This window comes from Lethenteron reissneri, chromosome 46, assembly GCF_015708825.2.
Source record: "Lethenteron reissneri isolate LAM-NWPU_2019-01 chromosome 46, ASM1570882v1, whole genome shotgun sequence".
Classification (NCBI taxonomy): Eukaryota; Metazoa; Chordata; class Hyperoartia; order Petromyzontiformes; family Petromyzontidae; genus Lethenteron; species Lethenteron reissneri.
In genome coordinates this window covers 3,534,697-3,561,123 of record NC_083824.1, presented here as the reverse complement: position 1 = coordinate 3,561,123, position 26,427 = coordinate 3,534,697, and the positions used below count along the sequence as shown (strand labels likewise).

General features: G+C 44.1%; 1 protein-coding gene and 2 non-coding genes across 3 annotated transcripts; all 3 read right to left on the bottom strand.

Annotated features, from left to right (window-relative positions):
* Positions 1–402: 402 nt before the first annotated feature.
* LOC133354221 (SAFB-like transcription modulator) lies at positions 403–26,427 on the bottom strand. The gene is given in 26 exon segments (XM_061570887.1): positions 403–1,748; positions 2,742–2,770; positions 2,772–2,806; positions 3,705–3,781; positions 4,891–4,934; positions 4,936–5,040; positions 6,808–6,979; positions 7,975–8,012; positions 8,014–8,266; positions 9,422–9,598; positions 10,885–11,009; positions 11,876–12,074; positions 14,662–14,822; positions 16,027–16,124; positions 16,364–16,554; positions 16,917–17,032; positions 17,940–18,089; positions 18,515–18,648; positions 18,948–18,988; positions 19,577–20,090; positions 21,125–21,149; positions 21,378–21,452; positions 23,254–23,451; positions 23,925–23,974; positions 24,096–24,183; positions 26,243–26,427. Coding segments are annotated over 26 exon segments (3,417 nt in total). The 5' UTR covers positions 26,387–26,427; the 3' UTR covers positions 403–1,570.
* Positions 7,323–7,456, bottom strand: LOC133354313 (small nucleolar RNA SNORA42/SNORA80 family). The gene has a single exon (XR_009756572.1). It is a non-coding gene; the product is annotated as a small nucleolar RNA SNORA42/SNORA80 family (small nucleolar RNA).
* On the bottom strand, positions 9,847–9,980 carry LOC133354314 (small nucleolar RNA SNORA42/SNORA80 family). Its single transcript, XR_009756573.1, has one exon. It is a non-coding gene; the product is annotated as a small nucleolar RNA SNORA42/SNORA80 family (small nucleolar RNA).

The following is a 26,427-nucleotide window of genomic DNA, read 5'->3' as shown; positions in this document are numbered from 1 at the left end:
TCTGTCCATTTCACAAACCATCACCTATCACTGTACTCTCTATGGTGGTTGCTGTTCTACTATAAAAGTGAAACAGAATTTGCAAATTGAAACAAATCCTAGGCTGTTCTGCTGGCGAGAAATACGAGACGAGATGCCGGGTTTCAACAAGTTATGAATGCCGAATAAGCGCTGGCGATAAGATGGGCCTGTGCCTGGCTCGGGCATTAACACCGCCTGCTGGCAAGGCATCAGCAATGTCTGTGATTTTGTTCCGCCTAAATTTCTCTAAGCCATCCAACAGCTGGGAACAGCAACTGATTCAGGAAAGCAATTGAAAACACATTTCCCTTTGAGTGAGATATTTTAAAGTAAGCTATTTAATTTTGTTTGAATAAACAGACACAATGTAGTACAACAACGTAAACAAAAGTCTCAATGTTTATTTGAATGATTGTACAACTAGCAACGTTACATGTGTATGCTAGAATGAAGAAAAAAGCTTGGTTTAATTGTGGTTAATGAGTTGTGTATGGCTGTACAATTTATGTGTAATGATCAAGCCAATGCAATTACAGAAAGTTAATTTAAGGAACACCTGAATTACATTGCACTCAAACTGAATTACAAAGTCTTGACTTAAAGCTTGTGTGACTGCAGGAATTAATATTCTTTGGGTCTTTCGGTAAAGCCACGTAGATAAAAAAAATAACTAAGCGACACGTCTCGGACCGTGTTCGTGAACATAAGGCAAATCTCAAACACGGTAGGACCAATACCTCGGCAGTGGCTGATCATTGTTTTAACGCTGTGGCACACGAAATATATTTTGCCAAGACGAAGGTGCTCTGCCAAACCACTGGCAATTGACAAAAGATTCGTTCATGAAGCCATTCAGATATATAAACAGACAATTTAAACCGAGAAGATGGGTACAAACTGAGCAATCATTGGAAGGACGTTAGTCACCAGTTTAAGTCATAACTGGATGTGATGTTTCCATCCTACCTGCCGATGTTAGCAGTTATTTCGACTCACTAGTTACATTACCAGGTTAAATGTCTTTACATTAACAGGCTAAATGTCTAACACAGCCACCGTTGCGGTGGTTCTCTTACATTGACATGCTAATCTCTCAATACAATGGCCACCTCCACAGCTTAGTCGTCGTGGAGGTATATCAGCTCTCCGATCTTACATTTACACGCAAATTTAATCTCTAGCCCCACCCACTTACCCTGGGCTACACCCATCTCAAACCTATATAACATCCTGCCTCAGCAGATATCCCGCTATATGTTTTCACTTGATGACGATTGCTTGTGTTGCGATCGAAACGTCGTGATATTTATATATTTTTCTATCTACGTGACTTCACCGAAAGACCAAAAGAATATGAATTACAAAGCTTTGTACCAAAACTTAAAATGCATAAGCAGCGAATATTAAAAGCACTATCTCTAGGGAAAGGAATCCAACGCACAATTGGCATGTCCACACTGCAAATAACAAATGAAAAATGTCCAAATTCTCATCAATGAATGTACAAATTAGTAGGATCTAGAAATACAGTACAACGTTGGCTGGTCTGTCAGTAGCGCCTGACAGTCCCGCTCTTGTACGGATCAAAGCGCAAGTCCCCACTGGGCCGGTGCAACCTGTCGGTGCTACTGAAGCCACCCCCTGCCGCTGCCAGGCTGGTGGCCAACTGCACCGTCCGGCCAAGGAGGTTGGCCGAGCCCTGCTGGCCGCTGCTCGTCAAGTAGCTCCTGCTGACACAAAGACACGGCGAGATGTGCGTGCAGGTTAACATTGAAAACAATCAACAACGCCGTGTAACGCTCACCGATATCACATTGCCTAGGGCTTTAAATTACTTCGCCTCGTTACATTAAAATTCCACGTAGAATAGTGGCCACTGGCTTGACATGAACATGTACTGGATAGCGGGCACCCATCGTAGTCAAGTATGGTCAAAGAACACTCATGCCCGACACCCCTCAGCCATGGCCCCAAGGCACCAGCATCTCTAAATCCCCTATCCACGACACCAGCTGAGATGATGCGTATCGTTTGATAGTGCTGCCCCTCCACGTTGCAGGCCTCGTTGCTTGCACTTATGCTTAATGTGTGCATTATGGTGAACTCTCATTCACTAAATCCGTTGTCCACCATTGAACGCAGAATTTGTACCTACGCGTTTAAATGGAGATACACAACAAAAATTTTAAACACGTATTTTTTATTCTCTAATTGAATGGGCAAACCCATGTTTTGCAGTGCATGCATCAAATAGTCAATTATAAATCAATCTATGAATGCATTCATGTATCTATTCAAGTACTCAGCCAATGCAACATTTTGCTCAAAAACAATATCCGTCCTGATATTCGTAACAGACCATTGGGGCAAGTGCTGTTAGCGACCACCTATGAAGGCCAACATGGCACCCGAGGGGATGGGTGCTCAGCACCACAACCACTTTGATCCGCACAGTGCTGATGTTTACACACCATGCTGGGTACTAAATTATGGCCGGGTTGCCTTTGGCAAGGCCCGGGACCGGTTAAGATATTCGTCACCGATGTTGGCCATTAGTGGGAATCGAACGCAGGTCACCAGGGTTCGAAGCGCAGCAAAGCACAAACAGTGCCTCTGCCCCAATGTGTTGTCTAAAGAAAAGCTGTGCATGCATGCACGCACAGCTCATGCATCCAGGATGCTGGGAGATTCGCTGTTTGCATTATGAGAGGGATTCTTACCCGCTCGAAGGTCCTCGGGGCATGACGTGCTGTTTGAATCGACTGTCCAAGGGTCCTGCCATCTCCTGGATAGCACAACGCAGACACAACATTTTTCAATTCGTGGTCCCGAGTGTACAACGGATGCACCGATTCAAAACTAATTTAGATGAAAAAACGTTAAGAAATCTGTTTAGAAGCTTCATGAATAAAACATTTAAAGATATAATTAGAGTTGTACGTTAATTCAATTTGTTAAACTTGTGGTACATGCATCTATAAAGTGCAATACAGCATGAATAAAAAAAATCTGCGATACAAAATCAGTTGGCTTCTGAAATCCGCGGTCGACTGAGAATGCTTAGCAGAGTTGCAAACCGCATAAATGGAGAGCTGTAGAGAGTGGTGGTAGGATTTTTATTGTGCCAATTTTTGGGCTTCATGTCAACACAGGTGAGTGGATTTGTTTAGTAAAAATTGATATTTTCATGTTATAGACTTGGATGTCAAGTAAAAAATGCAAAGAAAAACCTTAACATAACCCATACAGGCAGATTTGCACCATTTGGGTCTTGAACCAAATTTATCCTCAATCTGAGAATTTACCGCAGATTAATGGAGCGCTAATCACGTGCCGCATTTTTCTTGCACGGGAAATTGCATCTCTGATTAGCACAGCTGGCTACACAGTATGAAAGAAGTTCAACATAAATACATCATGTAATTCATGGCACACTGCGTTGGCATATTTTATTGAGAATTAGTATAACCTCTGCAGTGCGCCATGGATTATAGGAACCCTATATCAACGTGGATGATGGAATTTCTGCTGCACTTGGATAATAAACACCATAGACTACTTTATTTAAACAACTATACACTTTAACATGAAGCTACTGCCTCTCTAATTAAACATGTTAATTGAAGAAATCAATTTGTAGTGCTGTACAATGCAATAAATGTGTGCAAAAAAAAGTTATTTACCTTTAACTTGCCATGTCCTGTCCGAGTGGCTGTCCATCTTACGGCCGTGGTCCCCCACGCCCCAGTCTCGACTGTCCCTGCAGCAAAGACAGTGGGTGCATCAGTCTTGCCGAGTGCCCCGTGAGCCACAGCCCAGTGCTTCAAAGCACCTCTTAGGGTTTTTCAGCAGCAACAATGATAAAAGAGAATGTTGGCGATGAGGAAACACTGGACATGGTACGGTTAAACAAACCAGAAGGATTAAAAAAAACCATAACAAATGAGGCTTCACACATTGCACAAGCCTTATTCTTTTGTCTCAAGTCTTTTCATATTAGCAAGAATTATCAGTCTGGAGAGATAACAATATATAGAGCACGAATTATTATACAAGTCTGAAATCTATTACTTGAAATAACTCCAAACAATTAAGATAAGTTGCCGCAGAAAACCACTGCTATGTGGCAAGCCACATACTTTTTTTCTACTTCTACAAAACTGTAGTCGTTCATAAGTTGGGTGTGGCCCTCTCGTGTTTTGTATGTTTTAACCCAACAGCTGTGAGCACCAAGACAACCACTGACAAACCTCTATTCAAGAACACTGCCGAGTGACACTGCTCTCTTTGTGAGCAAGTCACAAGGATGCATGCACCACGAGACCATTAGGGGATTATTATGTATCAGAGTTAAGCCCCGTGCATTAGTGCTAATGGGAGAAACCTCTCCATGAGAAAACAGATGTTATATCAAGCATTTTGAACACAAGTGGTCTTTGGTAGGTACCAATATTGGTAATACAAGTCAAGACCTTCCTGTTCTCTCAATTAGAGAACAGGAAGGTCATAACACATTTATATTTATAATTAACCAATTAATTAAATTTCACTGGAGTAGAATCTTCAAACTTGATAATCATCCCCTTGCTTGGTTCGACAGATTCGTGACATTTAGCCAACGTAGAAAAAAATCTGTCAATGCACGCTAGATCCGTTTTACGCCCTAAAGACATTGTAAAAACGCACAGCCCCTTGTCAGTGTCTCGTCCGTCATGAGAATTGTTTGATCGTATATCACCATGCTGTTTAACGCGGGCTGACGATGCACCCAGCTATCAGAGTTCGATTCAGAAATTTTACTGTACCAACAACATATCGACGGCAGTCGCGCAGATTCAGGCTCTCGTATTCCTATTTTGCGTCGAATACCTGGTCTGCTGCGACAGGAATCCTGTGGAACGCGAGTCACTTCCCCAGGCGCTGGATATCCTGCCCGTAGCCGCTGGGCTGGGAGAGGCTGGAGGTCCAAGTGTCGCGGCTCGTGCGCTCCAACACGTTGCGCCGGTCCTCTCCAAAGTGCTGCACGGCAGAAACACCACAGCTCACTCTCGGCCAAAAATACTATATAGGGCTTTTAAAATATATATATAAAAATCATCCTAATACTTTTACCCATTGTGCTACCAGTGTCATGTAATGAGATGACGTATCCATTCGGATCTCTCCCAGAAACAGATATCAGAGTTACCTCCGAGATCCCTTCACGTCACCTGTTCACACAGTAGATGACAGCACTTTCCCACCTGCTCTGCCACTGACAGGCATATTTGTCACAAGGTATAATTTACCCAAATGAGTTGAAGAACTACATTAGATGTAATGTTTCTCTTGTCATTTGACCGAGACCACCAATTGATTACAATACAGTAAACATCCATGATTTGATCCCACCTGTGAAGGATGTCATTCCTGACATGCAATACCCTGGTGTCTACAAACCAAGTTGTGTCCTGCGGTAGCAGTTACATTATTAGGGAAACGAAACGACATGTCTCGGACCGTGTTCGCGAACACAAGGCAGATTTGAAACACGGCAGAACCAATATCTCTGCCGTGGCTGATCATTGTCATAACAGTGGGCTCGCACGATATTGTTTTTTTCCGAGACCAAGATATTCTGCAAACCTTCGGGCTACCATCAAAGATTGGTCCATGAACCCCATCCAGATATATAAACAGAGACAATTTCAACCGAGAAGATGGGTATAAGCAGGAGCAATCATTGGAAGGACGTTATTAACCAAGCAAAGTCGTATTCTTTATTTTTCTACCTACGTGACTTTACCGAAAGAACCAAAGAGTATGGATTCCTGCAGTCACGGAAGCTTCAAATCTAGATTGATTACAATGGTTTCATCACAGGCGGGTTTGCCTGGTTTTCGAATCAAGGACCTGAGCAGTGTCAGCTCAGCGCTGACCTCGGAGTCACTAGAAGGTTCAAATCTTGATTTGAAGCTTTCGTGACTGCAGTAATCCATACTCTTTGGTTCTTTCGGTAAAGTCTCGTAGATAGAAAAAAAACTAGAAGGTTATAGTGTGTATTAGGGGTGGCAGCTGTGAATGTATGCAGCACATTTCTTGAGTGCTCATTGTTCACTTCTGCATTACTCTTTTTGGACAAAAGCTCATTATACTATTCCAGTGGAATTCATGATTTTAAGCGGTAATCTTAAGAGGCAACATTAACGAGTACAATAAAATAATGAACTAATTTTAGTTAAAACACACTTGGTAAAGCAGTGCAACTGCAGCTCACCATACAATCTTATGTTCACTAAATATTCCTGGGCAAGACCATCAGTCAGCCCATCAATAAAAATACAAACAAACTGTTTAGTTCTGCAAGTGTCCCACCTACATCAATAGCCCTCTGTTGTGAATAACATTAGCAAATGGCTTGCTTAACTAGCATCAGTCTATTTTGTTAAAGGTTCAAAGTTTCACTGACACTTTGCCTAGGTACTTCACTACAACGATTTATTTCATGTGTTGCACATCCACAATGCCCATTATAAAATGACCAATTTCACCATCAACAGTGCCATATAACATTGTCCCACCTACTTCAGTGAACAAGCCTATGGTTAGGAGGCCCGACAATGGTTCGAGGTGGTTAATTGCTCTTGCATGGAGTACACTATGGAAAGACCACAGTAGATCCCCCGTAAATCTGACCATGCTTTAAACCGACACCGAAACACTTGAGTTGCACAGCACCAAGCAAGGATGACACAGCAGGCTCCTCGTGAAATTGCACCGCTACGCGCACGTGCCAGACTGACGCACCGGCAGGTTCCCTCGTTCGCCGATGACGCCGCCACCGCTGCGCATGGGCTCGCGGCCCCCGTAGGAAGAGCTGCCGGCTCCACTGGGGAGAAGGCTGCGCACGTGTCCATCCGGCTCGCGACCGCGATCCAGCCGTACCCGGTCGGCGTCGCGCGTGTCACGCATGACGTCCCTGCCGTACGCACAACGACGAGAGAAACACTGAGCGAGCATGCCCACCTGCGGAGGTTGCACAGGATTTACAACAGGTATGTGTAGCTGCCCTCTTCACTGAGCACAGCATATCATGTGAAATATATAAGTGTACAACTTTACATGCATCCCTGCTTAATCTTAGTGGTGATATTTTATGGTATTTATATTTTAAATTAGATTACATTTTCCTTGCCTTCGATTTTTGAATCAAGGCCTCAAGTTGACTAATTTTAATCTTCATTTTGGAGCTTTCGTGAATGCAGGAATTACTCTTTGGTTTTTTCAGTAAAGTCACGTATAAAGATAAAATAATAAATAAATTTTGTCCCACCTACATCAGTGAACCAAGCCTATGGTTGAGAAGGCTTGTCAATGGTTCGAGGTGGTTGGCTGATCTGGCATGGAGTACACTATGAAAGGACCATAGAGGGTGCCCCCATAAATCTGGCCATGCCAAAGATACAGAAATAACTTAGGCTTCTGTGTCGAACTTTTCTTCTCCATACACCTGACATGAAGAAACCACAGCTAAGCCAAATGTAAAAATGTCATCGAATTATGATCTTTTAATCACACTCCATTCTACACTTGCATCAAAACATCCAAAATAGTGAGCTTCAACTCCACAACTTCTCAACATCTCAGTGGCAAGCATAACGAGCCTCGTAAAATTATAGAACATTTCCTGGTTAATGACCCCACCACCTGTCAACCAGGTTTCGAATTGCAGCCTCACCGTTCATGGGCTCCATTGATCCCTTTCCCACAAGGTCATGGCGTGGCCAACGAGGCTATATGGAGCATCCCGGGTTCACTAAATCTGTGCATGCAGGACAGGTGTAGACCGATGCATATTGCGAAGGAGGAATTCCCTCAGGAAAGTGGATGGAGAACTGAGCCCACCTGAACACTGCACACTCCAACGCTGCGGTCTGGCTCGGCCAAGTACATGCAAGCTGAATGAACACGGACCTGCGGTCAGCTATGACCGTGCGCTCGGACTTCCAGTCAGTCGCGGGTGGTCCCACGGCGGGGGGAGTCGCGCCGAGGGCTGTGGCCGCGTGCCGCAACGTCACGGGGTTTTCCCAGCGCCGGCCGGTCCCGTGGTATGTCCATACGGCGATCGTCGCGGTCGCGCGTCTCCCGAACGTCATCACGCCGCCCCGCCTGGGGCCCGTTCAGACGGCTCGGCGTGAATATGGCACCATCGTCGCGGCTGCGGCCAGACTGATAGTCGGGCCGGCGGTCGTACGGCTCCAGGCGCCTGAATTCAAAAAGAGTGCATCAAAACGTCATTGTTTGCTTTAATCAGTTTTACATAAAAATATAATTCATTACTTGGAATTGCACATCACACAAACTTAAAACAAGTGACATTGTTAATGAGCACAATTGAACAGCACTGAATGTAAGTAGTACACATGAACTTAAGATACTGTTTCTATGGTGGAATGTACAGCTAAACAAAAGATAATGATCAGGGGCCTGGGTATCGAACGGCTTAAGCAATTCTATAAATTGCGTGCGCCAAGATATTTACCATTTCCAATTCCCTATGGGATGTATGCAAGGAGAATGCGTAAATTTACATCATATCGTAGGGGCAGTAAAGAGCAGCCTTGAGTCCATCATGCCTCATGTCTACACACCCATGGAGAAAGTGCTGTTCGCGAGCACTTATGGAGGCCGACACGGCAGACAAGTGCACACAAGACATACACTATCACACACAATACAGACACATCATCACAAATACACATTGAGAGACACATGCACCGCAGACATCTCTCATATAGCCTTTCAATAACGTAAGGCCAATACCGCACATGATACACACACAAAAAACGCTCTTTCACTCGAAAAATGACACACATGCTCTCACATTTGCATAAATACACACAAAATCACACTAAAATAAAACAAATTACATAAATATACTTCAGTCCGGCTGAAGTGCACGGAGTGATGACATCACGGCAGCCAAGTTGCAGGGGCTTAATGCAACGAAGACAGCCGCGTTGCATCGACATTGTTTTCCTGGCAGCTTACTGGCTGGGGTAGTGATTAGGTAATCCATAGCAACCACCGATGCGTGTAAATGTTTGCGAAGCGGTACTTTCAGTGCCACGCAAATCGTACTCGGGCAGACTTAAAAGTTAGGCTTGCAATGTGCACAACCATCAAATCACTCCGAAGACCATTCAAATATTATCAAGTGAGATTGTGCAATTTACTTTAAAAAAGGATGATCACACCTCTCAAGTTATTTTGCTCAACACATGACCAACAAAATCCTCACATAAGATTTTAACATAAAATTCCAACCAAAACAATGTTGGTTTCCAGCCTTAAGGCCCACCATTACTTTGAAAATTACCTTAAATATTATATATAGCGCATGAGCAGAAGCAACCCTCACCTTTCTATCCCGATGGCAGGCAAGAGCCGCTGGTCGGGGAACTTTCCGCGCTCGCGGTGGTCGTAGTCGTTGAAGCGGTTGGCCGTCGTGTCCCCGCGTTGCAAGAGGCTCTGCCCGTAGCGCGCGTCGCTGTCCAAAGCCAGGCGCTTGGGTTCACCCCAGTAAGAATCGTCACGCCTGCATCCACCCCACAGCGGCGACAACATGCACCCGCGTTACGCCGGTTGGAAGGATATGGCAAAAGGCCAAGGGCAGAGCAAATATAAATTACGTAAAAAAATATACCATTGGCACACAGATGACTTCGGCAATGATGCCTGACCGAGGTATATAACAAGTTAAGCAGGATTTGTTTATTGTGTTGTTTTTCCTGAAGGTCACAATGCCTATTGCATTTCCCCCCCAATTTGATCAGTCTATTATAACATTGTCTCACCTACTTCAGTGAACAAGCCTACGGTTAAGAGGCATGACAATGGTTCGAGGTGATTGGTTTCTCTAGCATGGAGTACACTACAGAAGGACCACACAGGAGATCCATCTATAAATCTGACCATGCTCTAGCCCAGGGGTCGGGAACCTTTTTGACTGGGAGAGTCATAAAAGCCAAATATTTCTAAATATATTTCATTGACAGCCATATAGTATTTTTAACGTATGATAAATTAAATGTCTTACTTTTAATGCGACTTCTGGTCACGGGACCCGTGACCCGAGAAATTTTAACTTCAAAACTAATTTCTGTTTACTTTAAAATGACACAGTATTATTAAGCAATATCACAAGTATTTTAAAACCAGTTCCAAACTGATTTTATTTTAATTTTTTTATTATTATTTTTTTCAACTCAAAATTGTCTGGGAGCCATATGCCGTCACTGGAAGAGCCATATATGGCTCGCGAGCCATAGGTTCCCGACCGCTGCTTTAGCCCCACGCTAATGCATCGAGCGGCAGCACACACCAAGGGAGGCAGACTGGTCCAGCTCCTGAGTCAAATAACAAACCCAAGCGTGCACTGGACATCCACCACCATAATTATTCGGTCTTATTTTGTGCACGAGTACAACCCACCTACCCACACATCTGTAAAGTAGTTTGGGGTACCAAGCTTTAAATTATAAGACAATGCCCATAACTGTGGCTAGGTATTTACGGTCTGCAATTGTAAACACACCACTGCCAACAGTCAAATGAGTTTTACTTGAAATTGAATGCAATACACATGGGTAACATTCATCCAGGAGCTTAATGTGGGTAAATAGAATCAGACATTTGATTGCATGTATTGAACAGCGCTGTGTAGTTTAAGTAAGATGTGACAGTAATGTCACCACAGCGCTTGGGCCAGGCTGGGTACACTTTTGAGGCGACGTGAAACATCAGAGGACCCACCGCCCTGGCAGATCGTCATAAAACAGATCCATGTGTTATGGGCAGGAATACACATGCACACACACGCACCTGTTATCGACGTCGTACGTGCGCTTGAGCGATGCGCGCCGCTCCTGCTCCAAGCGCAATTTCTCTTGCTGGCGCCGGAGCTCCTCACGCATTCGAGCAATGCGCTCCTGCTCCTTGCAGCGCTCCTGTCAATGACAGCAGGAAGCACACACATCATCGGTCGCTCCCCAATAAAGCTGGGGTGATTTGTCAATCAAGTCATATTTTTGACTGAAAGTTGTAATCAACCAAGTAATTCAGGTTTCTACATACTGCCTCCTGAAGGCAGCAAACCATAAACTACGCCTATCACCTGTTCCCACATGTCCAGCAACAAATGAGTAGAGGTGAGACTTTTCATCCTGCAATTCTTTCATGTTATTCAATTATCTGAGTAATCAAACTGATCGTTGGGCCGTAATCGATTACTTAGTCGGATAGCCCAGATGCACCGCCCAACGCTGCCTCCATCCAATCCAGTCATCAGTTTTAACATTAACAACTCTTCTTTAACCCAGCAAAGCCTCAGCCAGTCTCAAGGTTCAGTTTGTACTATGGTTTTTAAATCAGTGTTTTGCACATGGCAAAAAATTGCAGTGCCTGGGGAAAACCTACACAAGAGGTGAGAATACTCAAACATTGCTGCACAAATATACATGCATGCAGCCTTGGGAAAACCCACTTCCGGTGAAATAACACATCTTGGAGAATGATCGGAGACAGAGTGCGCAGTGGGAGTAAATAGAACAGAGTATTGTCTTGAGCTTGGACTTAAAGAGGTAGTGAGTGAACAGTGCAGACTATCAGGAGGTAGTTCCAGACACGGACAAGTAACAATAATCCACCGAAATGAAGTGGTGGTTTTGTCAGGTTTGGGAAATTGATACACAAGTAGGAGAGTAGGGGGGATGAGAGTGGGCACCTGCTTGAAACGCGCGTGTGTGCGTGCATGTAGGGGGATGGCTATACGGGGGATCTGTCTTTGTAGAAGGGATGAGAGCGGAGCGGTCACCTGCTCGATGCGCACGCGCTGTCGCTCGAGGCGCTCGCGTTCCTGGCGCTCCTTCTCCAACCGGAGGCGCTCCATCTGTAGGCGCTCACGCTCGCGCTGCAGCTGCTCCCGTTCCTCGCGCTCCCGCAGCACGCGAATGCGTTTCATCTCCTGACGTTCCTTCAGCTCTTTGAGCTCCTTCAGTTCCTTCTGTCGCTCCCTGAATGCAGTGGTGACAACAGTAGGCTATGGTTTTACAGGTAGGAACAATGTTCCACACTGCCCACCAGGGATTTATTGTCTGTCTGTGTCTGACCATCTGTCTGTTTGTTTGTCGTGCATAAATATATAACATAAACAGCTCTTTGATTGGTGGAAACCTACTTCCGGGTACGGAGAGGGGAGGTGCCTAAGGGAGGAGGTTCAGGGGAGGGGCCCAAGGGAGGGGGGGGGCGATAGTTAAGGGGGCTGTCTGCCTGGCTACCTAAAGTCAAGTTATTTTTTCTACATACAGGTAGGAACAACAGGTTCCACACTGCCCACCAGGGATTATTTGTCTGTCTGTCGTGCATCTTATTCGCTGCGTTAACTCTCCCATGCCACTCGACGCCATCTTGGTGCCAGTCCTTTCCCACCCCACCACCTCTGTGCTCTCTCCCTCCCCCACCGATGGTGCTTCAAACAATGGCGAATAGGCTTCAACGTAAATATTAAGTCTTCTATTAAGAGTCTTCAAGGCGGTACGTGACTCCACAGATATTTGCTTTATCACTAAAAACACCATGAGTATATTGATAAGCTTTTTTCTCGTATCTCTTGACGCAGAATAAGCTGCCTATGCACATATAATATCGTATTGTAAGTTAGAGTACAGGCGAAGCGTACTCAGTGTTTTGTATCTCCTGCACTTTTATTATCGATTTGTACCGTTTGCTTATGGAATATTGTATTGATTCCTAAGTCATGGAATCTATTATCTTCTACTTTTTGAGTACTTGATCAAACTGCTTGGCGCATGGCACGCATTTTTACAGACGCATCTTGCAATGTCATTGTTCTGATCATTATAGATACAATATAAACAATATAATAAACGTACACCACTTGGTCAAGCCACTGCTAGATGAAGGCCTAACCACGCCATGTCAGTCATTGAGCTTGTTTTGACCATATTTCACTCCGGTCATTGTGGGTGTGCTGAAGATTGATAATGGTTTTTTTAATAAGCTTTTGTGCATGCAATTATCGCAACACCCTTAAAAATTCAATGAACATCCCTAACTGGACATGTGTGCATGGTGGCAATGGCTGCCTGTGGCCATGTTTACGATTCAACTGGAGTCCCCCCCCACTCCCAGCACACTTTCCAGTTTTTCAATTAATTGTGATAGATTTACAGTCATTATTTCATTATTATTTTTTTTCATTTTGACCATCTCTATTTTAATTCATACAGTTATTTTTTGGTTACTTTACTTTCTCCTCAATGCAACATTGCAAAAATGCAAGTAGAGTTTTAATTAGGCTTGGCCAAGACACATCGTGACTTAAAGGGATAATAGCAAGTGGACAGAACTTGGGATGGAATGTCAACCGATGGAGAAAACACGTGTGAGAAAATAACCACCACAGAGATGAAGCAATGAGATCATCTCATGCGCATGAGCTGGGTGGATCACAAGATCATGAGGGATGGTGACAATATCGGGGAAAATATTGGGGAACCTTTTCTCCCAGCAGTAGATTGAGCATGGCTGATGATGATGATGAACATTGGCATGTAATGTACATGCATTGTAAATAATCTAATCTCACGCGACTTGTTTATTTGTCAGGAGCATAATCAATTTCAGTTGATGAATTTATTTTACGTGCCTACTCAACGTTTTGGGTAGTTGCTACATTTGTGGGTAAGACACGAGGTTGCCATTTCTTAATTTGAAAAAAATAGATTTGGCATTTCTTATTTATAAATTATTCTGACATGAGACATACATCGTGAGTGTGAAAATGGATAATTGACAGTATTTTATTATAATACAGCTATTATTGACAGTATTTGAATCTTATACAGGGAGCGATTTTACCCGCCCGAGCCTTCAATATTGACATCTTGATAAGGGCCAGCCACTCAATGGGGAACGCCATTTGTTTCATGCAAGACGGTCCTGTCGAGGTGGCCAACGTGCTGCCCCGGGTTTGCCCGGTGCAACGCCCGCAGGTGACCTTTCTCGACTGCGGCGTCTATGCCCTGCTCAACATCATGCACCTAGTGCGCCATTACGACAACATCGTGGCCGTTCAAAGACCAGGTCAGGTGGATTGGCGCGCGTGGTACACGCAGGAGGTGGCGTCACAGCACAGGCGCAACCTGCTGCAGCAGCAGCATGAACTTAAAGACCTACAGCAATAAATCAACAATCATCATCAGATGCAATAGTAACAGCTACAACCTCCAACATGACTACGGTATCCAACACGGATCGCACGAATGCGCTGTCCAACCAAGTTCCTACCTGCCCACTCCGAAGGAACGTGTTATTTCTCACCTCCCTCGGACGAAATTAAAGGCCGCATGAACTTGCTTCCATGAAGTAAAATACTGCAGAAGTGTAGGAGTTAAATCTCAAAGTTGAACATAACCAAAAAAAATCTGAAATACAAGCCCATTTCCTACAACCAGCCACATAATCCTGACAGTCGTCTGAGACCCCTTGCCAACGAGCTCACATGCACTGCCATAAGGACACATGCACTGCTTAACGCTACATACAGCGGTGCGTTCATTGACAGTGCGCTGCGCTGACCTGATTTTCTCCCGGGCATCCCTCTCGTTCTGTCGTTTCCGTTCACGCTCCCTCTCCTCGCGGATTTTCTCGAAGGACAGCACGTCCGACTTGGTGGAGCTCTTGGGGTCGGCCTTTACATTGCTGCTGCTCTTCTTGTCATCAGACTTGGTTGTGGACTTCTGGGCACAAGCGTTTTTAACACCCTGTTTAAACCAACTTCCACCAAACTTGGTATATTACTGTTAAACAGCAAGTTGACAGTGCTCCGAAAGGCATGTACATAATTACAGGTGACTTCGTCGGATTTACGACAATCCACATTCACCACGTTGCTGATAAAAGGGAAAAAATCATTGGCAAGTGATGTTTCTACTGTTTCTGTCTACGGGAAAAGAGGGTCCCATTTGCAACAATCCGATTTCTGACGGGGTTTCCAGGAATGCACCGTGTTGTACAAGCGGGGGACGACACTGGTATTTTTGGAGATTTTACTGAAACATTTTCGAACACAAATTTCAAGTGGCTCGACAGATCAGTGATCAGAGCGGTGGGTTTCCATCCATGCAGCTGCCCATGATTAAACTGAAATCTTAAGTGGAGTGATTATGACTGCACAAGAAACATTAATATTTGGTTTTACACTTGATTTGGCGAATGATAATAAAAAATATTGGTTTGCCTGTAGTACAACAGTCTCTTGGCAGCGTATATGAGAAAGAATAAAATGGCCACGGGGATGATTTTTTGGAGAAATGTTGTGAAAAATATCTACATCAATCAGGCCAACGTCTGACAATCGATTGCTTTGAGATTTCCAAATGTATTCTTTATCTAATGACATGTCAAAAGCACAATTGGAATTTGTCAGTAAGAGCAAACAACCCAATTAATGTATTAATCGGTGACTATTTCGTACATTCTGTAATTAAACTAAATGTTTTATTTTTATTTTACCAGGTAAGGCCCACGAAGCTACATAGCTCTTTTTCAGAAGCAACTTGGTCACAAATGATAGTTCAACGAAGTGGCTTATCACGTGGAAATTTATCGCAGCCAAATACTCTAAAACATGTGTCTAAATGTGGAGGGAAAATGCGGGGGACCTGGAAAAAAAATCCAAACGACCATGGGGAGAAGACGCAAACTACAAATATACAGGCGTCAGGGTTGGGTTTGAACCCATGACCTCCTGTATACCAGGCGCGGTCGTTAACATCTCGTCACCATGGTGGCGAGTGCTACACTGCGTTTCAGGCGACAATAAACATTCGCTTTCAAATGTCAGTCTTTACTACAAGTGCCATACATGTCTATTTTTATCCCTTTTATTTGAAGTGTTTATTGCTTTGTGAAATGATACGGAACCAATTTGAGTTACTTTACCTTGTCCTTTTCCTTGTCCTTGCTTGTGGTCTTCACGCACACCACAGGCTCGCCTTTTGATTTATCCATCACCACAGTTCGGTCGGCGATCTTTCCACCTGTAAAAACAAAAATTAGAAAACACCCATTAAAAACCTTGACTCGGACAGCAACGTGAACCTGAAGATTAATTCAATTACTTTCTCTTATGATTAGTGTCAGCACAACCACACACTGAAATACGTTTAATATATTTCAAAAGTTTTCAATTTGAACGAGTGTCCGTTCGTGACTAGCACACAACGCAATATGGATGCTCGTCTAGCTGGCCAGTCTAATAAAAGAACATCCCACTCACCTTTTTTGTCGTCTGGCTTTTTGGTGCTGCTGCTGGATTTTTGATCTTCCTTTTCCTCCTTTCCATCCTTGTCATCTTTCTTCTCCTCTGGTTTCTTGGCCGAAGAGCTCGAGCTGCTCTCCTTGGTGTCTTTCTTCTCAACAACTTTCTTGTCATCCTTCTTTTCCTCCTTCTTGCCCGTGCTGGAAGACCTAGTCAAGAGGGGTCTCTGGATTATGAACCGCATTTATATTGTTACAAATAATGCCTACCCAATTAATGTCAACAGCTGTTCAGTCTACTTTTACAACAAAAGCTGTGCGCATTATTCAAGTCAATTGACATGGAAAAAAGCGCACCTGGCAATTAACAATATCTCTGACTTAGAATAGCACACATACAAGTCGAAGGGACAAGTATTCATTTAAAAAACTGCCCTAGGCGTATCAATATTATGTACGTGGCTATGCCTACTCTAGAATCAATGAAAAAAAACCCTTGAAAATGAAGGGTCCATTTTAAGGATTGGATAAGAGTTGCTAGCTGCACGGATGTGTGCCGACTTCATGCTTACTGGTGGGGTTTGGTCTCAGTGGATTTTCGATCGCCAGAAGAACTTGCTTTTCCAGCCTTCTTTATCTCAACCTCTTTCTTGTCACTCGCTTTCTTGCTGGCCGGATCATTCTTTGCCTTTTATAAAGAAAACAATTACTGCAGTTTACAGCTGAAATGTTGTAATATTAGTATTACTGCAAGTCATATTACTTGTCGCGGACTACAGAACTTAACAGAATGTGGGGAAAAATTATTACGTTTTTCTAGATCGCTATTCAATTGCACAAAGCCTCCTTCAAGTGTAAAATGTCTACCACATTTATGAGATCTAATCTGACATCAATTATGGTCAAAGTTATGGTTTAAAATCTTAAGGTCACCCAAAACATATTGTGATTTACATGGCATGTGGCCAGTCAGGTGCACTCCTCTCACTTGACCTGGTATTATGGGTGCCTTGGTATTTATTCAGCGTAGAGTACAATGTGTGCAACTAAAGTATTATTTAAAGGCTACAGTTAATAAGCGCCAAAAGCAGAGGTGGGAGAACATATTGACAGTAGGTTGGACAGGGCACTAGACTTAATTACTGTATGGCCCATGGTGATATGACTACCACTTATAAAAAGGTCTGAATTACACTTTTCTTTTTTTTGCACATTGCTCAAATCTTCCTGTTGTCTTTCAAGCAGTTCTGCGCAACGTACAGTCCTCCCATGAGCAAAGTTTCACGTGAACTAATTTGCATCCCTATTTCGTGACTGCAGGAATTCATATTCTCGGGTCTTTCGGTAAGTCACAGAGATAGGTAAAAAAAACTACGACATTTTGATCGCAACACAAGGTCATTCTTCAGGACAAAAAATAAAAAAACACCATTTGTGTTGCGATCGAAACGTCGTAGTTTGTTATTTTCTTTGAACCTATCTACGCGACTTTACCGAAAGATCCAAGAATATGAATCCTATTTGGCCCTGCGTAAGAACAAGGTTCACCAACACTGCCATAAATGTGATAGTTGGACAAGAACCCATGCACACACCCGCTCCACAGAAATCATGCGCCCGTGCAGCTCTGTGCGATGGAGGTGGCTGATGCACTTGGTGGCTTCCTCCACGGTGGCCATCGTGACAAACCCGTAGCAACGGGCCCCCGGACTGCGTGCATTCGTCACAATCTTGGCGCCAATAACCTGTGCGAGTGCGACAAGTATAACTCGTTAGTACACTCACAGAGCCCAAATCAGATGACCAAGGACTTTTCTGTACTGAAACTAAAACTTGGACATGAGCAAGTAATTTCTGGGTTAACACCAATACACAGGAAAGATTGACGTAGTTTATTGCTCGTGCTAAAAACCATACCAGAAGGGCTAAAGCAGCGGTGCACCGGTTAGCACACCTCACAATATACTACCATGGCTAACATCAGTGGCAAGCGATATCTGGACCAGCCCCCGTGCTCTCTTCACGAAATCGCAATGACCGGCATGGCAATATATGATCAAAGAACCCCCACGACTGGACACATGGGGAGGCCTTTACCCAGCAGTGGAGTTACAAAGTGTTGTGAAACAAACCAGGAAGCAGTTAACCAAGCCGCATCAGGTGGGCTCACCTTGCCATACTTGCTGAAGGCATTCTTGAGATCCGTGGCCTTGGTCGATGAAGACAGGCTGCTCACCCACAGGTTCTTGCCGGAGACACTACCACTGTTGCCACCACCACTGCCTCCTGACGCACCGCTTCGGCCTAAGTACACGAAGACCACCGCCAATTCCCGTGAGACGTCGAAACAGCTGCAGCAATGTCGTTTGTTTTTACTCCCAGAGGTTAGACGCGATGGAACAAGGAGTTGCCGACATGCCCTTGAAAACCCCGATGATTAGTTTGGAAAGCACATCACACAATTTGGTTATCTCATGTGTGCCACATTTTTTGTGAGGTGTGCATTTTACTAAATACCATGTTGACATTTTCTTGGTGCCAGGGGGTAGAAAATTACATTTTCAAATGTGAACAATTGCCCAAAACTTGCCCACACAACCCACCTTTGTCCTCTTTGCTTGCTCCCTTGCCATCCTTGGAAGAGCTGATGCAAACAGATAAGGTAATAAATCATGGATTGCAAAAGCAGCAACACCTTCACAGCACTTAACACCAAAAGGACAAAATACAAGACAGAGGTGATGAGAGACGCTTTGACTTTTCACTCAAACTGCTAGAGGCTAGTGATCTTCAGGTGACGATCACACCAGCCACGTGCCACCATCCCGTACTCTCGTGACGGCCATCTTCCCAGCGCACCCGGACTCCCGACTGCCGTTTCTTTACCGCTACTCCCTTGACGAACATCTTCCCACAGGCACCCGGATTCCTGACTGCTGTTTCTGTACTGCGTGGTCCGCCCCCGCAGCCTCCACTTAGGGACAGATGAAGCAGCAGCAGCACCAGCACTGCAGCTCACCAGCTTCAATCGGCCGATTCCCAACGCGTAACGCATCCGATGATAATCAACGACGGGGGAGCCGATTGTTACCAGATGAAAAAAAATTTAAAGAGGGGAAAAAATAAGAGGTTCAAACGAAAGTGACGGACGTTTTACCGTGGCCCACACGTACTTGGGATTTACATAAATTAAAGACATAAGACAAGAGCAAGGCATGTGTAGGAAACAAACCTCTTGGCTTGATCACTAGTGCCTGATGAGGAAGCACCCTTCTTTGCTGCCTCCTTTGATTTGTCAGGAGTGCTGCCAGGCTTCTTGCCGTCCTCCTTGCCGTCCGACTTGCTGGCGTCGGAGGACGCTCCCTCCTCCTTCTTCCCGTTAGCGGCAGCTCCCTCCTTGGCCGCCTTCTCCGCCGACTCGTGCCCCTCCTGCTTTGAGGTCGCACCGTCGGTAGCTTTGGTGGAGCCACTGGAACTTCCGCTGTTGGTGCTTTTTGTAGAGGCTGCCCCTTTCCCTGATGAGCCGTGGGCACCCACAGAATCCTTTTTCGGTGCTTCGAGCAGCAGGTCCCCGTCCACGTCAAGTGTGAGGGCGTCTTCGGCCTGCACCGTGACCGAGATGTTGTCCTCTTCCGCTTCGGGGCGAGGGGCGTTCATATCCAGGACGTCTTGCGCAGAGACCTCACCTTCCCCAGCCGGAAGGGAGCTTAACCCTCCCTCACACAACCCCTCTACATTCTCCTTGTCTGAGAGATTAAATACAACAAAGTTTAATTCATACAAAACACAAGGTCTGGCATCAAGTCTACAGTAACAACAGTGCATGAGAACACCTTTTAACAGTGACTAGTCTGCAAATGAAGATTGGAGAAAGCTTCTGATCTTTCATTAAAAGGACAGTTACCCAGTGTAACACAACAAAACTGGAGTAAATGTGCTGGAAGAAATTCTATACTTGGGAATTCAAGAGTGAAGTCCCATTTCTTTTTTTAAAACAAGAACAGAGGTGGGGGAAAATGCAGTTAAAAATGCGGTTAGAAACACAATCGATCATAATATCTTAGACTCGATGGAAGTTTTCATTTTATCTGGATGGACTTCACCCACAGCCAAGTCTCAAAGTCGGTCGATGGGATGGTCCAAAGTGTCCACTCCGCATCAGTCCCTCGACAATGTTCTCAGTTGCTTGCCACTCTCCACGCCTCGCACAGCAGGGCAATCTTCTTGTAAAACTCTGGCTTGGTCCGTTACAATCTTGTGTGGAGTCGTTTCCCTCCGTTTCAGGTGGGATTTTCTGTAACGAAGCGCCGCCCCGTCTCGTCCAACATCGCCCCCATTTTGTTGCCGTGGCAGAGGAGACGATGGTGGCGAGAGATAGTTGCTCCGTGGTTCTTGCTCGAGGTTCTTGGCGTTTTCTCCAATGGCCGGCAGACGAGGTCACGTATGCTTGGGCTCCTCCATTTCATAACGGTGGTGGTGACGATGCCATTAAACCATTTAACCATAATCAGCCTTAAATACCCTATTATCAGGTTACCAAAGCATGTCGTAGTGATAAATTACTGCTTTATCGGGCCAAATGTTTAAAAGGGCATATACCGGGCCATCGGCTTAAAAAGGGGCATATACCGGGCCATAGGCTTAAAAGAGCATATCTTTTTAATATATATAAATCTGCTTTGGTAACCTCAGGAAGCTTTCCAATCTTCATTTTCAATAACCACTTTACAGTTATTTGGGCCAGACACTACATTTAGAAAGGAACCGGAAATTACTTTACCTGATGTAGCATCAGTCAGCGTCATCTGTGTGATAGAGAATTCATAATTTAAAATCAAACTATTCACTTTTCCATAAAATGTAAACTGAAGGGCTTACAAATTTCTCTCCAAAATGTTGATATAGCATAACATCTGACAGCCTTGAACATAAAATTGAGAAGATGTTTCTCCACACTGCACAAGGAATGTCAAACAGCAGTTTATGCAAATCCGATTAACTAAATTCAACAGCAGTGAAATATTAACACTTACATCTCCATCAGTGACTTCATCTTTATCTTCTTCAAGGGCCGAATTTTCAGCTGACACCTCCACATCTAAGGAGTCCTGCAGAAGAGAAACAAAGCACACAAAAAATATAGAGCCGGTTCTAATACACTTGAAACCACTCCCAAAATATTATAATGTACTGCATCTGCCCCAACAACTGACACAGAAAATAATTATTGAATAGGCAGTGATTAATCTTCCCCATACCTTCGTGATTAAAAGCATTTCCACAATTTGGGCTCACAATTCCATTCAAGAATCTGTTGTGTCCCTCTTACTGTCTCATTCATATTGTTTATCATTGAAATCTCACATATGCTGTCTCATCCATTCAATTGGTCTAAAGATGCATGACATAAAAGGTCTATAAATCGTAAGATATGTAAGCTACAATCAGTCTCATCATTATATACGGTCTCACACTCAAGTGCAAAAGAGTAATTAATCCATTAAAAATCTACATGGACTAATATTGCCCTTTTGTCAACCCTTTTCTGGATGTAGGTCTCCCCACACCATACTTATTAGGATGCTGGTCAGTGCGAATAGGAGTGTACATATGGAACTGCTTTTTGTGTTTAGTTCGTTGTCCTTCACCTGCACCTCCGATTAGCACGGTTGGTTACGTATGGTGGGAAAAAAGTTCAAAATACATATAGCAGTATATTACATGTCTTTTATGCACTGCCCACCACATGATCCTGCAGTCCTATGGAAACTTGATTATGTACAGTGGTTACCCATCAGAGCACCTTGTAGGCTCAACCCTCCTCAGCCTAAATTTCGATTTAAAGCTTTCGTGACTGCAGGGATTCATCTTCTTGGTTCTTTCGGTAAAGTCACGTAGAATGCCATTCAGACTGTCTTCTCGACAGACCTGTTCTCCACCTGAGGACGGCTGCTTGCGTTGTGGCCGAAACGTCGTGAGAATAATTTTATTAAGTTTTTATTTTATTATTATATTATTTCCTCAGCCTCTTGAAATTTGATGTACAGTATTTTCCCGCATATAACCCGCGGGGTAAACCACTTTTTACAAACAAAACAAGACCCTGCGGGGTATATGGAGGTGCGGGCTATCCCAAAAATATTTTACACGTGTGACATGTCATAACTCGTTTCATTTTTTCATGATAGGACTATCCACTATGCAACACTTACCTTAGACTAAAGCACTGCTGAATAAACCACTCGCACTAAAATAGCACATGTTATCACGTTTTAAATGAATTGTTTGTACAATTAAACGACAATGTTTGAGGTGCGCGCACTGTTTACCGACGACGGAAGAGCTGGGGGAGAGAGAGGTGGGGGGATGGGGGGTGGGGCAGCTGGGGGAGAGGGAGGTGGGGGGGTGAGGGCGAGGCAACGGAGTTACCTTAATTCTGCTATTGACTGCGCAGCGCGCAATCTACCAGTGCTAAAACTGTACTTGTCTACCAGTTGTTACTTATTTATTGGATATTTACTTTTGTTACTTATTTACTGTTTTAAGTTCACTCGTTTCTGGTTAGTTTGTTGTCTTTGTGCACGTTATGATTTTAATGTTAACAATTGTTAGTGGAATGTATTACAAATGTAAACTTCGTATTAATGATGGAATTAAGCTGCGGTAACGACGTTAAAGATATTAATGCATCCGGGGTATATGGAGGTGCGGGCTATCTGAATTTTTTTTTACACAAAGCGCTATTTTTGCGGGGTATATGCGTCTGCGGGTTATATGCATATGCGGGCTATATGCGAGAAAATACGGTAATCGGGCACATTCCAGGTGACTTGATTGGAGGAATAACCTATAGAGGCACGTTCAAACCAAAGATGGGGCAAGGGAAGGGTAAATGGTTCAACATCTTACCTCCACCATCGCCTCTGCCCTCTCACTATTAGCTGCTTGCTCTGCAGCATTCTCCATTTCCATCATTTCTACTTCGTCAGCGCTAATGACCTTGTCCTCGCTGTCAGTCATGTTGGTTTCAACTTTGCCAGCCTCCTCGTCGCCTTCCTCCTGTGCATCCCAGTCGGTGCTGTTGTCGGCCGCCATCTCTGTATCCTCCTGGGACAGAGCACAGAATAAAATAATTATCATCGAATACCAAAATCAATTGTAATAATTTTATCGCCCACAAAGTGTGACAAAGTACCACACAGGTTATTTTAAAAGGGGACAATGTGGCATTGACATACAAAGTGCACACTCTGTCTTGTTCATTATGCATTAAGACCACCACACTGGAAGCCAACATACTACATGAAAGTTCCACTAGTGTTCAAATTGTATGCCAAAGCATGCCTGTGCAGTAGAGTAGCCTTCAGCATTAATACCAAGGTCAACTCTTAAAAGTTCCAGTGAACAACTAATACAACTCGAACAGAACTGCAGATCTGAATCAATTAAGGCTCTCATTAATTCAGCTCGTGTAATAATAGATTTTTATCATAGGATCGTAATACAATGAACAGAAAGACTTTGTTAAAAATAAGTATGGACTAGAGTTTAGACTTGATGGTTAAATCATATACACTTACATTTGTGTCATTGGCATCTTCGACAGACCCTTCTTCGTCAGACTTTTTGTCTGTGAATATTAAAAACATGTTATTTTAAAAACACTAGACCAATTATTATCAAATTATCTGCCAAGGGCTGTCCACAACAAAACAGAATGTTGCACTGGAGGTGTTATTGAAAGCCCTCACTTTTAGGAGTCCTCTTATGTGGCTTTTTCAGCGACACCTCCACAGGGATTTGCAGCGCCTCAGGGTTTCCACCCTCCTCCTCCACCGCCTAGAAAACAAAGCCATCAGATGATAGCATAGTCACTGTCAGAAATAACTTTATATTCCACACCTCTGATTATCACGGTTGCAAAATAAGTTCCACATAAATATCCATGCTCATATTCATACACAATGAAGCTCACATCCCTGGACACTGGTGTTGGTTGATAAAGGTATATGTAATATGTACGCACAGTAACGTACAATGTATTTTAATGCACTGCACTATGATGCCCACAACGTAACCCCACATAACACCTGTTTCATGCATGGTGGCTGACGATCCAACCACTATCCAGACTTAACCCAAAGCCTCCTAGATCTGACCAGATCGAATGTATTTTGGGTAGGTTGGCAATCGGCAACCATTATCCAACTAGTTTTTATTTCACTTCCTATACAGCAGCGTAGTATCAGTTGATGGTGCTAATTTCACCAACCCGCGGAAGGTAACGATGAGGTTATCTTGTTGGGCGACTGCGACAATGCTTGTGATTTAAATGAACACATTTTGAAAAAAGATTGTCTATATTCCAGTTGGTGACTGTAAATAAGTTGTACCATGTTGCTTTATTACACTCAATTACGCCACTGCGTTTGTGCAATGCTCCTGCTTGAAATACAATCCAGGTGAATTCATTTAACAGGCCACTATCTGCTGAGACTCAGCTGGGCTGTTAAATGCAGATAGATGGAAAACATGAGCTCAGAAGGGCCATATGTCAATGGCCTAAACTATTAAATGTTTTTACGCGGTGAAACGGACCATATCGGCAGCTAAGCTGGTCTGTACGAACCAAGTTGTGAAATACGGGACATCTGTGGAAGAGTTGTATGGTTCATGAGATCCCTCCAGTCTAAAATAAGATCGTGATTCTGAAGTTCCACATAGCAGAGGTAGTGCTGATTTTTACCGTAAATCGTAAGTACATATACAATTTACAACCGTGTGAATCCACTGTTGGATTAAGACATCCCAGCGCCACGTCAATTTCTCCAGGCCGATATAAAAAAAAACTCATTCGTCAATTAAACTGCATTAAAAATATACTAGGTGACGTTTCAGGCAACTAACCTTTTTCACAGCAACATGTGCTTTGGGCAATGGCCCTTCAGAGTGCGTGCTTTCGGGCAGCACACGTGCTGTGACGAAAGGTCATATAGCCCGCAACATCCCCTTTTCAAGGCCAGTGTTCTTGACAAATCTGTTTAGTTTTTGTTGTTTGTGCTCGCGCTCCAATGCCAACGCAGTAGCGCCACCAAATAATATTTAACCTTGCCGATCAGTGCGGGTTGGTAAAAAGGGGTTAAGAGGGTAGAGACCGGTTCTGACCCACACTCGCTACTGATGTTAACTGTGGCCAGAAATCGAACCAATGTAGCTTGGTTTAGTAACTCGGTGCGCTCAACACCGCGTCCCCATATTATTTGGGTCTTTCGGTAAAGTCACGGTATTTTTTATTATTTGTTTTATCTACGTGACTTTACCGAAAACCCCAAATATTAATTCCTGCAGTCACGAAAGCTGCAAGATACTGCGTCCCCATTATAAATGAGCATTTTTGTACTTGAGTAAATTTTCCATAAACTCGGCATGATCAATAGATATTTAGCACTCGTGTATGACTGGCGTTTGGTTTTAGTTGAAGTTTGCATAGTCCGGGCCTTTCCCGCCAACACGTGCAGAATTGCGACCGCCTCAATGCAAATCGACCGCTCATCGGCGTAATAATGCAGTCCAACACACACGTCAACAATTCGAGTTAAATAGTAAAATAATATAAACCGTTTATTGAAAACAAGTCTACTTCCTCAACGTGAACCCATTCACTCAACAGCGTGGACTCCACCTCAAAGCTATAATCCAGGACAAAGGCATCAAAAATACCACAGCCACGCAGACAAATGAAGCAACATTTATATTTGTAATAAGTGTAATCACAATTGTACAAGTTAGTGGTCACACACGACACGCGCGTTAATTGGGCCTTCGGTTGAAGCCCGTTCGTCTAGGCCTCAACATCCCTCCCGCGTCCGCCATCATCGCCAAAACCGGGACTGCGCACCTTCCTGAGCCGGTCCACCAGCACGCTCTTCACGCCGCTTACGTCCAAGTTCCTCTTCTTTAACTCGGACTTGAGGTCCACGACGCGAAGGTCGCCGATTCGCTTCGTCTCACTCACCGCCACCGCGACCTCCTCGCTCGCCATTACCGCCGTCTCGCGAAATGGCGGGTGCACGATGGAATCGA